The following is a 12,053-nucleotide window of genomic DNA, read 5'->3' as shown; positions in this document are numbered from 1 at the left end:
GTCTCAAGAAGTCACAATTTTTTTTGATAAATATTTTTAATCAGAACTTTAATGGAAAGGACGGGTAATCTCCTAAATACAGAAGTGATTCGATTTTACATGAAAACTTAAACAATTATGATTCAAAACTTTAAATAGAAAGTTCAAATAACTATTTATTTTTTACTTAAATTGTTTCTATTTGGAACCAAACGGCTGGTTCCAAATGCAGCAGGTTTATTAGCTCTGCTAAAAGTCCACAAAGCATGAGAGCATCAGCGAAGAGACTGTCGGGGCAGGCAAACAGAGACAGGGGCAGTAAAAATCCTGTCCAAATAAAACACTTGGTAAGGAAGGTAGAGTGGCGCAAACAATACTTCACACAGTGCAGTGCTTAAATATGCTATGGCTGACTGAGTGACAGTCAGGTGTGCAGCATCCAGGAAGTGTGCGCTGGGGTTGCTGGGAGATTCCCGCCAGTCACCAGAGGGGGAGACAGACTTCAGACTTCTGACAGTGAGGGACAGCATAGAAACAATTTCTATTTGGATGTTTTAAATTCACATTTATGAAACATTTGTTTTTTCTGCAAAAAAATCTTAAATTAGAATACATGTTTTTATGTCATACTTTTAAAAGAAAAAGATAAATGAAAGACGGAATTTAAAAACAAAAATCATGAAAATAAGAGAAACTAAGCAACCAATAGTTCTTTGTTCAACAATTTGAATGATAGATATCAAATGACTGGTTTATGTGTTTTATTTAGTCAAGTATAAGGACACAGCAGAAACAGAAAGAACAGCATCAAAATTAATAAAATAAGATGAGATAAAAAACATTAATGCATGATTTTGATTCAATTTAAGGTAAAAAAAAACAAAACAATGAAGAACAAAAGTGTGAAGAAATGCATCAACATACATCTGTTGCTGTCAAAAGTGCTGACAAAGGACTTTTACAAAGTTTAATGACACCAAAAGGTAATCTAGCCACAGGGGTTGCAAGCCAGTAACTTCTGTGCCGGTCCCAAGCCCGGATAAATAGAGAGGGTTGCGTCAGGAAGGGCATCCGGCGTAAAAATTGCCAAAATAACCATGCGAATCATCCACGAGAAAGATTTAGACATACCGGATCGGTCGAGGCCCGGGTTAACAACGACCGCCACCGATGCTGTTAACCTACAGGGTGTCGGTGGAAATTTGACTACTGTTGGTGGAAGAAAGAGGGGAGGCAGAAGGGTCCGTGGCCAGAGAGAGAAGGGAAAAGGCAGGAACATAGGTTTGAGAATAGGGACTCTTAACGTTGGCACAATGACAGGGAAAGGCAGAGAGCTGGCAGACATGATGGAGAGAAGGAAGGTAGATGTACTGTGTGTGCAGGAGACAAGGTGGAAGGGCAGCAAGGCACGTACTATTGGAGGAGGATACAAACTGTTCTATCATGGTGTTGATAGGAAGAGAAACGGGGTAGGAGTGATTCTGAAGGGGGAGTTTGTAAACAGTGTTCTAGAGGTGAAAAGAGTCTCAGACAGGATGATGAGCCTAAAGTTAGAAATTGAAGGGGTGATGGTGAATGTAGTCAGTGGGTATGCGCCACAGGTTGGCGGTGAGTTAGAAGTGAAGGAGAGATTCTGGAGTGAGTTGGATGAGGTCATAGAGAGTATCCCCAGAGGAGAGAGAGTTGTTATTGGAGCAGACTTTAATGGGCATGTTGGTGAGGGCAACAGAGGTGATGAGGAGGTGATGGGCAGGTTTGGTGTGAAGGAAAGGAATCTGGAGGGACAGATGGTGGTGGACTTTGCGAAGATGATGGAAATGGCTGTAGTCAACACTTACTTCCAGAAGAGAGAGGAACATAGAGTGACATACAGAAGTGGAGGTAGGAGTACTCAGGTGGACTACATCCTATGTAGACGAGGTCATTTGAGAGAGGTTAATGACTGCAAAGTGGTGGTAGGAGAGAGTGTAGCCAGACAGCACCGCATGGTGGTGTGTAAAATGACTCTGGAGGTCAGGAAGAAGAAGAGAGGGAAAACAGAAAAGAAGACCAAGTGGTGGAAGCTACAGAATGAAGAAACTTGTGAGGAATTTAGGCAGAAGTTGAGACAGGTCCTGGGTGGTCAGGATGAGCTTCCAGAGGACTGGGAAACTACAGCAGAGATTATCAGGGAAACAGGTAGGAAGGTGCTAGGTGTGTCATCTGGAAAGAGGAAAGACGGTAAAGAGACTTGGTGGTGGAATGAGGAAGTACAGGAATGCGTCCAGAGGAAGAGGTTGGCTAAAAGGAAGTGGGATGTAGAAAGGACTGAGGAAGGTAGACAGGAGTACAAGGAAGCGCAGCGTAGAGTGAAGAGAGAGGTGGCAAAGGCCAAACAGAAAGCTTACGATGAGCTATATGACAGGTTAGACACAAAGGAAGGAGAGAAGGACTTGTACAGGCTAGCCAGACAGAGAGACAGAGATGGGAAGGACGTGCAACAGATAAGGGTGATTAAGGACAGAGATGGAAAGGTGCTAACAACCCAAGAGAGTGTACAGAAAAGATGGAAGGAGTATTTTGAGGAGCTGATGAACGAGGAAAATGACAGGGAAAGAAGGGAGGAAGATGTGGTTGTTGTGGAGCAGGAAGTAGCAGAGATTGGAAAGGATGAGGTTAGGAAGGCTCTGAAAAGGATGAAGAGCGGAAAGGCCGTTGGTCCTGATGACGTACCTGTGGAGGTATGGAAGTGCCTAGGAGAGACAGCAGTGGAATTTCTAACAAGGTTGTTCAATAGGATTTTAGAGAGTGAGAAGATGCCTGAGGAATGGAGGAGAAGCGTTCTGGTTCCGATCTTTAAGAACAAGGGTGACACGCAGAACTGCAGCAACTATAGAGGAATAAAGTTGATGAGCCACACAATGAAGCTGTGGGAAAGAGTAGTGGGAGCCAGGCTTAGGAAGAAGGTGGAGATTTGTGAGCAGCAGTATGGTTTCATGCCCCGTAAGAGCACCACTGATGCCATTTTTGCTTTGAGAATGTTGATGGAAAAGTACAGAGAAGGTCAGAAGGAGCTGCATTGTGTGTTCGTAGATTTAGAGAAGGCGTATGACAGGGTGCCGAGGGAGGAGCTGTGGTACTGTATGAGGTCGTCTGGAGTGGCAGAGAAGTATGTCAGAGTAGTTCAGGACATGTATGAGAGAAGTATGACGGTAGTGAGATGTGCTGTAGGTCAGACAGAGGAGTTCAAGGTGGAGGTGGGACTACACCAAGGATCAGCTTTGAGTCCTTTTTTGTTTGCTATGCTGATGGACAGGCTGACAGACGAGGTAAGACAGGAATCTCCCTGGACAATGATGTTTGCGGATGACATTGTAATTTGCAGTGAGAGTAGAGAGCAGGTGGAGGAACAGCTAGAGAGGTGGAGGTTTGCTCTGGAAAGAAGAGGCATGAAGGTCAGTCGTAGTAAGACAGAATACATGTGTCTGAACGAGAGGGATCAAGGTAGAAGCGTTAGGTTACAGGGGACTGAGGTGAAGAAGGTGCAGGAGTTTAAGTACTTGGGGTCAACAGTTCAGTGTGATGGGGATTGTGGAAAAGAGGTGAAGAGGCGAGTGCAGGCAGGTTGGAGCGGGTGGAGGAAAGTGTCAGGAGTGTTGTGTGACAGAAGAGTGCCAGCAAGACTCAAAGGAAAGGTGTACAAGACAGTGGTGAGACCAGCTCTGCTCTATGGGTTAGAGACGGTAGCAGTGAGACAGAGACAAGAGGCTGAGATGGAGGTAGCGGAGATGAAGATGTTGAGGTTCTCCTTAGGAGTGACCAGGTTAGACAGGATAAGGAACGAGTACATCAGAGGGACGGCTCATGTTGCCTGTGTTAGCGACAAAGTCAGAGAAGCCAGACTGAGATGGTTTGGACATGTTCAGAGGAGGGATAGTGGATATATTGGTAGAAGGATGTTGGAGATGGAGCTGCCTGGCAGGAGGGCAAGAGGACGGCCAAAGAGGAGATATATGGATGTCTTAACAGAGGACATGAAGTTGGCTAATGTTAGGGTAGAAGATGTTCATGATAGAGTGAGGTGGAAAAGGATGATTCGCTGTGGCGACCCCTGATGGGAAAAGCCGAAAGAGAAAGAAGAATGACACCAAAAGGTAACTTATTAACTTTATGGACAAAACAAAACAAATTGTGGACATTTTCCCAAATGACAGAAGATCTCAGGACTGAAGTCATAAAGGAGAGATGACTCCGTGAAAGCTGTGTTTAAGAGAACGCCAAAGTCAAACCGAGTGACGAAGCAGAAGAGGCTTCATTCTCCTTAGTCCACCGTTTTAATATTTCCAGCTCTACTTCCCTGAACATCCTGCTGGATCTCATGATTGGGATGTGAAATCCCTTAAACACATCTTATTTCCGGGGGTTTCAGCATCTTCAGAGGAACAAACACAGAAGTATGGGAAGAGCTTGTCGGTGAACATGTCCTGCAGAGTGTAGATGTGAGTCATGTCGTCAGGGTCATAGAAGGACACCTCGCCACCCTCATAATCCAGCTCCACTCGGATTTTCTGGGGGGTTTTGTCAGGTTTCACGATCCTTCCATCTCCAGCCACTAATTTTCCGTGATCGTACAATAAACACCAGATTCCATATGGTGGAGATGCCTGTCTGTCTCCCTTCCCCTCAGAGGACTCGTTGGCCACGCCGATGTTCCAGCGGGGGTGGTCTCCCACCTCCACGTCCCAGCTGTGTCTTCCTGAGCTGAAACCCCCGGAGCCGAAGACGTTGTAAAACCTGGTGTTTCTCTCTGGATTGTCTGGAAGCTGCTGATGAGTTTCCCCAAATCTCACAGCGGTCAGATCAGCGGACAGAAAAAGCTTTCCGTGTGCGGTGTTTGGGTCCAGCAGGACCGGGCTGAAGTGGACCTTCTCCTTCATCTTCTCCCAGACTCTGAAGGACAGGTTGCCCACATGTTTGGCCACGTCTAGCAGAGCTCCTGAGGGCGGCTGAGGTTCTGGCAGCGAGCTCTGGACTCTGGCTCTGCTCTGAGCGGCTTTATAGCTGCTGAGGAAGGCCTCCTTGTCTTTCTGCAGCTCTGCTTCAACAGCACTGATACTTTCTGACAGAGAGGACATCTGCTCCTGGATCCTCTTCATCTCTCCCATCATGGTCTTCCTCTTCTGCTCCTCTTCCTCCCTCAGAGCTGCCACCCTGGACTCCTCTTCCTCCTTCAGGAACTGGTGGAGCTTGTTGAACTGGGCTCTGATCTGTCTCTCGGTGGACAGCAGCTGCTTCTTGGAGTGCTGAATCATCTGATTGAGCGTCTCCTCCACTCGTCTGCATTGGTTCTTCCTGTCCATCAGATACTTTTTGTCTGATTTCAGCTCCTCCTTCAGCTCCTTGATCACCACTTCCACAGGAACCACTGTGTGACTCTGGTGCTGAGAAATGTCACAGACAGAACACAGAGCTCTCTGATCATCTTTGCAGAACACTTTGGGTTCTCCTGGATGTTTCCCACAGACCTCCACCACCTCCTGCTCTTCTGTTTCTGTCTCAGACCATCCAGACCCCGGTCGTCCAGCAAACTTGTCGGCAAGTTCCTTCAGACCAAAATTCACACCGAGGTGATCTTTGGAGGATTTTCTCTTACAGATGGGACAGTTCCTGCTCTGAGTTTGTTCCCAGAACTTCTGCAGGCAGCTCGAGCAGAAGCTATGGTTGCAGCTCAGAGATACGGGATCGCTGAAAGGCTCGGAGCAGACGTGACAGTTTAAAAAACGTTTTAAAAGAGCAGCTTTTGCAGCCATGCTTCCAGCCTTTCAGTGTCAGGACTCACCGGCTTTACTCTTTGACTTCAGGATTGAATATTCCTCAAAATCTTGTGTTTTTTTGAGCAAAGGCTTGAACACCTGGACTGGTCTGGCAACCCTCCTCAGGAACGAGAGGAGAGGCGGTCCCATTGACCGTTCTCATGGTAAGAAAACCTAAACAACAGCTGTTCCAGCTACGCTCCAGAGAAACAGGGAACACGATGAGGGGTGGATTCAGGCGACCCTCCTCAGGGTCAAGAAACATGAAGAGGAGTGACCCTGGTGGGGCTAGTGATTGATTAGAACTTCATATCTTGAATAAATAAACTCAAAACACACAAAAAACTACAAAACAAAATGGAAACAAAACAGCAGATGACCAGCTGGTTCCAAATTCAGCGTCCCGCCTGGGGGATCAGACGGTGTGAGCGTATGACTCCAATATTATGCTCTCTTTACTGGCTGCCTGTGTCTTTGAGAATCATTTTTAAGATTTTACTTCTGGTTTTTAAATGTCTGAAGGGTCTGGCAGCTCAGCATCTTTCTGAGCTTTTACATTTGAATCGTCCACGCTGAACCCTGAGACCTGAAGACCTTCTAACAGGTCCCAGGACTCGGATTGGGACTCGGGGAGAAGGAACCTTTTCAGCTGCAGCTCCTGAACTCTGGAACGTTCTCCCCTTCTCTGTGACGTCTGCAGAACCGTCAGTGATTTTTAAAACTCGTCTTTTTACTCAGGCTTTTAACTCCAGTGAGCGGATCTAGTGGGTCAGCTTGTTAATTTGTTAATTTATTGTTTTGTTGTTATTGTTTATTGTCATATTATTTAGTGATTTTATTTGATTTTTGAAATATTGAAATAAGTTTACTCAACTAAACCAAAAATCAGACACTTAAATGTACTAAAAGGATGAAGATTGTAGATCTGTTTTACCTTCAAGCTGCTGTGAAGAACAAGAAGGAAATCTGAAACGAACTAAACAAGAACACTTTTCACAACTTTCTCTCATTTTTCATTTGACTTTAAGCATATTTTTTGCTACAGAGACAACACAGCTCTGACCCCTCCTGGTTTTTCATTGATGCTTTTGTTCCAGTTGTGCTGTTTTGTTGCTTTTTTGTGTGTCTTTGTTGTTTTCCTGAGCCCTCACGACCTCCTCTGTTCCTCTTGTTTTCACTCCAATTGTTTCCTTTGTCTCGTCGTTCTTACGAGCATCTTCATCTTCTGGGATTCTCCTCCTCCTCCTCCGTTTTCCCTCCCGTCTGACCGCAGAGGCTCAGAGGAGCGTCATCATGGAGCTCCTGCAGACTCCTCACACCCGGGTCTCCCTGTTGGGACCGAGTCAGGTGGGAAGATTAACACCGAACAACACGAGGAACAAAAACAGCGGCGGAACTCATTAGGCGCTTCATCGGCTCCTCTGCTGTTGGAACAAAAAGGAGGAATGAACTCTGAACGTTTGACTGTCCTCCAAGACAGGAGCATGTGTGCATGCAGCAACGTCTCTAAGTAAAGATGAGGGGAAGTCCAACTGTTGCATCAGCAGCATCTGAAAAGACGCAGAGATATATAAAACCTAATCAGCATTCAATTGAAAAGCAAAAAAATGTGCAAAAATGGCAAAATTGTCTAAAAAAAAAGGTAAAAAGTAGTAAAAATAAGAAAAAGTAAGAGGCTGCTGCACTTAAAAGTTTGGCTTTGGGGATTTTGTTGAAGGTTCAGGACCTGCTCCGGACCAGACTGAAGACACGAGACAGACGTCAGAGTTGTCTTTACGGCTTTTTTTGTCTTGAAGACACAAGTCCGACCCTAAAAACTCAAACTGTCAGGGTTAAAAAACAGAAAGACGCTTAAAGGCTTCGTGAACTTAAACAGGACAGAAACTTCCCTCGAGTGCCGTGTAAATGAAGAAGACAAACCCTGTGCTACTTTGGGAAAGAAAAGCGATGAAGAACAAACAAGCTGCAGGAATGGCTCTTGCAGAGCTCACATAAAGGTGTTAAATGATGTCAAAGCAAAGTTCCTGTCATCTGGGAATGTTTTTGATCACCTGCTGCTCTAAATAGGAGCCTGATCCACAGATGTGGACCTTTTTCTCTGCTGCTTCATCAGCTTTCAATCGTTTGGTTTGTTGATCATTTTCGTTTTCCAGACTTCCTCACACATTCAGTGATGTGCACGATAACACCCGGCTGTGACACTTTACCTGGGCCTTGTGTTTAAAGGTAGTCGTTCACACACGATCACATCAGACGAGGTCTCAACCTGAGAGCTTTGGCTGATCTTCAAAAAAAGAATATTATTGTTTTTGGAGAGCCCAGAAACAACATTTTCTGACTAAAACTCGTTCAAATCAATCAGAGAACCAGCAGAGTCTGGTTTCTCTGTCGGGATGATGGAACCTGGATTCACTCTGTGACTCCATCTGCTGTTGGAACCAACAGAACCGGACTGGTCAGAACCAGACCAACAGAAACGAAAACAACTACTCTTGAGGTTTCTAACAGCATCAAAGGTTTTCTCTGGGTGATGAAGAGGAGACGGCACGCTCACCTTTTCCACAGGCAGAATTTCAACACTTCCCACGCTGGAGGAAAAGTTTAACACGTTTTTGGAATCCAGAAGAAAAAGTTGTTCTGAGTGCTTTAAAAAGAAGTGAATTTGGACCAAAGCGGAAAATAGTTTTTTATTAGACAATATTTGAACAAATCCTTAACCTGCTCTTTTACAAAGATCAGCTTTATTGAATAATTTACAGGGCTGGAAAATGCCTTTTTCCTGAATAGAAACGCAAAATCCTTCTAAGCAGTTTTTGGTTGTGAAGAAAAGGATCCGAAGAAGGTGGGTGTTCATGCAGGAAGAGGATCGGAAGATCTGAGGACCGGACGAGTTCCTGAGATGACCTCTGACCTCTGCTCCTTCAGATGCTGAAGGATGTTCCGTCTCGGAGGCTGAGGAAACACTATCCGCCCGCAGAACGAAGCATTTCAGGAGGAACATCCACGCTTGAATGAGGATTTAGGTTAAGGGGGGGTCATGTCTCTCAGGTTTGCTCTGCTGGCAGATGTGGTGGATGGATCTGCAGAGCTTTGCTGTCCTGCCGTATTGATGCTGACAGTTGACCCGGAGCTCTCAGCTGCAGCGGAGGAGTGACAGAAAATGAGCAGCAACGCTGAAACCTGCAGGATTCCTGTGCTCACGTCGTCTTGAGGGGAACGCCAACGAGGGTTTGAATCCTCATCAGGGCCGGGCAAACTGAGCTGTTGGTTCTGCGTGAACAACCCCGGAAAACGTCCTTAGTTCGGCCAGAACCGGCGCCTTATTACTTCCTCAAACGAGGCGGTTGTGTTCCGACGCTGATGTGATGAAGATCATCGGCTCTGAAGCAGAGACGCCATCCGTCACCCAGAGAGAGAACACTTCAGCCTATATAGCATCTCCCACCCCTTCATTGTGTCTTTATCTCCACTCTATAAACTGGACGGGGGGGGGGGGCAATTAGCCATGCTTAATTATCCAGAGATGCTGCTTCATAGAGCAGCTAGCCTCACCCCCCCGGGTGTCCTTCCAGGACCGAGAGAACGTAAATCATTCAAAGTTAGTGAGAAGCTCCAGAGGAGATGAGCCGAGACAAGGAGGAAGATGAAGGGAAGATGAGAGGAAGATGAGAGGAAGATGAGAGGAAGATGAGAGGAAGATGAGACAAAGATGAGAGGAAGAGTAGACAAAGATGAGAGAAAGATGAGAGGAAGATGAGAGGAAGATGAGAGGAAGATGAGACAAAGATGAGAGAAAGATGAGAGGAAGATGAGAGGAAGATGAGAGGAAGATGAGAGGAAGATGAGAGGAAGATGAGAGGAAGATGAGAGGAAGAGAAGAAGATCGGGGGGTAGATGCCTGGAGCGTTTCCCATGGGGTCTGACATGGACATACAAGTTCACCCCCCGACAGAGAAGCTCAATGGGAGGGGGGCATCTGAAGAGGGCAAGGGAGCTTCTCAACCCCCCACCCACTTCCACACAACAAGCCGCAGGTTCATCTTTGTTCAGAGATTACCCCCCCCCCCCCCCCCCGTAACAAACAAGCAAACAAACAAAAACTTCAGTAAATGAAAACTTGACTCACATTTAGACTTTGTTTTTTCATTTTTTTCTTATATTCGATCAATTTGGGATCATTTCTGACCGAATGTTTGATGAGAAAAACTCCAGCAGTCAGTCCGTTCTGCGTAAGAACAGCTTACATCAAACCTAGAAAACACAAACAATAAACAATAATAATCAAACCTAGAAAACACAAACAATAAACAATAATAATCAAAACTAGAAAACACAAACAATAAAAAATAATAATCAAAACTAGAAAACACAAACAATAAACAATAATAATCAAAACTAGAAAACACAAACAATAAACAATAATAATCAAACCTAGAAAACACAAACAATAAACAATAATAATCAAAACTAGAAAAAAAAAAAATAAACAATAATAATCAAAACTAGAAAACACAAACAATAAACAATAATAATCAAAACTAGAAAACACAAACAATAAACAATAATAATCAAACCTAGAAAACACAAACAATAAACAATAATAATCAAAACTAGAAAACACAAACAATAAACAATAATAATCAAACCTAGAAAACACAAACAATAAACAATAATAATCAAAACTAGAAAACACAAACAATAAAAAATAATAATCAAAACTAGAAAACACAAACAATAAACAATAATAATCAAAACTAGAAAACACAAACAATAAACAATAATAATCAAACCTAGAAAACACAAACAATAAAAAATAATAATCAAAACTAGAAAACACAAACAATAAAAAATAATAATCAAAACTAGAAAACACAAACAATAAACAATAATAATCAAAACTAGAAAACACAAACAATAAACAATAATAATCAAAACTAGAAAACTCAAACAATAAACAATAATAATCAAAACTAGAAAACACAAACAATAAACAATAATAATCAAAACTAGAAAACACAAACAATAAACAATAAGAATCAAAATTAGAAAACACAAACAATAAACAATAATAATCAAAACTAGAAAACACAAACAATAAACAATAATAATCAAAACTAGAAAACACAAACAATAAACAATAATAATCAAAACTAGAAAACACAAACAATAAACAATAATAATCAAAACTAGAAAACACAAACAATAAACAATAATAATCAAAACTAGAAAACACAAACAATAAACAATAATAATCAAAACTAGAAAACACAAACAATAAACAATAATAATCAAACCTAGAAAACACAAACAATAAAAAATAATAATCAAAACTAGAAAACACAAACAATAAAAAATAATAATCAAAACTAGAAAACACAAACAATAAACAATAATAATCAAAACTAGAAAACACAAACAATAAACAATAATAATCAAAACTAGAAAACACAAACAATAAACAATAATAATCAAAACTAGAAAACACAAACAATAAACAATAATAATCAAAACTAGAAAACACAAACAATAAACAATAATAATCAAAACTAGAAAACACAAACAATAAACAATAATAATCAAAACTAGAAAACACAAACAATAAACAATAAGAATCAAAATTAGAAAACACAAACAATAAACAATAATAATCAAAACTAGAAAACACAAACAATAAACAATAATAATCAAAACTAGAAAACACAAACAATAAACAATAATAATCAAAACTAGAAAACACAAACAATAAACAATAATAATCAAACCTAGAAAACAAACAATAATTCAATTCAATTCAATTCAATTTTATTTGTATAGCCCAAAATCACAACAACAGTCGTCTCGATGGGCTTCGAAGTAAAACATGAAATCAAAAGGATCACGAATACAAAGAGTTCAATAGAAAAATACTAAAATGAACTAACAAACTGACTAAGCTATACTGGCATCCCTGCCCTTAGACCCCCCTTCGCGGTAAGGAAAAACTCCCCAAAAAAACGGATTCCGGAAAAAACGAAGAAACCTCAGGGGTGCCCACATGAAGGAGGGATCCTCCCCCAGGACGGACAGGCGATTTACCAGAAATCTTAGAGAAGAATTAACTTATCTAAATCTACAACTACATATATAAAAGTCCAGCAGACGAGCTTCATCCAGCCGTGGTTGTGGGGACAGTCAAAGGCGCGAGTCGAGCCGGAGACAGGAACCACAGCCAGGTGTAGGAGCAGGAGCAGAGACGAGGTACTCGGTCAGGTACAGAGCAGAGACGAGCCAGAGATGAGCCAA

The 12,053-nt window shown here is 42.5% G+C and overlaps 1 protein-coding gene across 1 annotated transcript; it reads right to left on the bottom strand.

The window, feature by feature from the left end:
- Nucleotides 1–4,334: 4,334 nt before the first annotated feature.
- Nucleotides 4,335–5,768, bottom strand: LOC101170395 (nuclear factor 7, brain). The gene has a single exon (XM_004084874.3). The coding sequence runs from the start codon at nt 5,766–5,768 to the stop codon at nt 4,335–4,337; it is 1,434 nt and encodes a 477-aa protein (XP_004084922.1).
- Between the last annotated feature and the right edge of the window lie 6,285 nt (nt 5,769–12,053).

This window comes from Oryzias latipes, chromosome 9 (assembly GCF_002234675.1).
Source record: "Oryzias latipes chromosome 9, ASM223467v1".
NCBI lineage: Eukaryota > Metazoa > Chordata > Actinopteri > Beloniformes > Adrianichthyidae > Oryzias > Oryzias latipes.
Note: the sequence above shows the minus strand (reverse complement) of the source record. Positions and strands in the feature narration are given on the sequence as shown.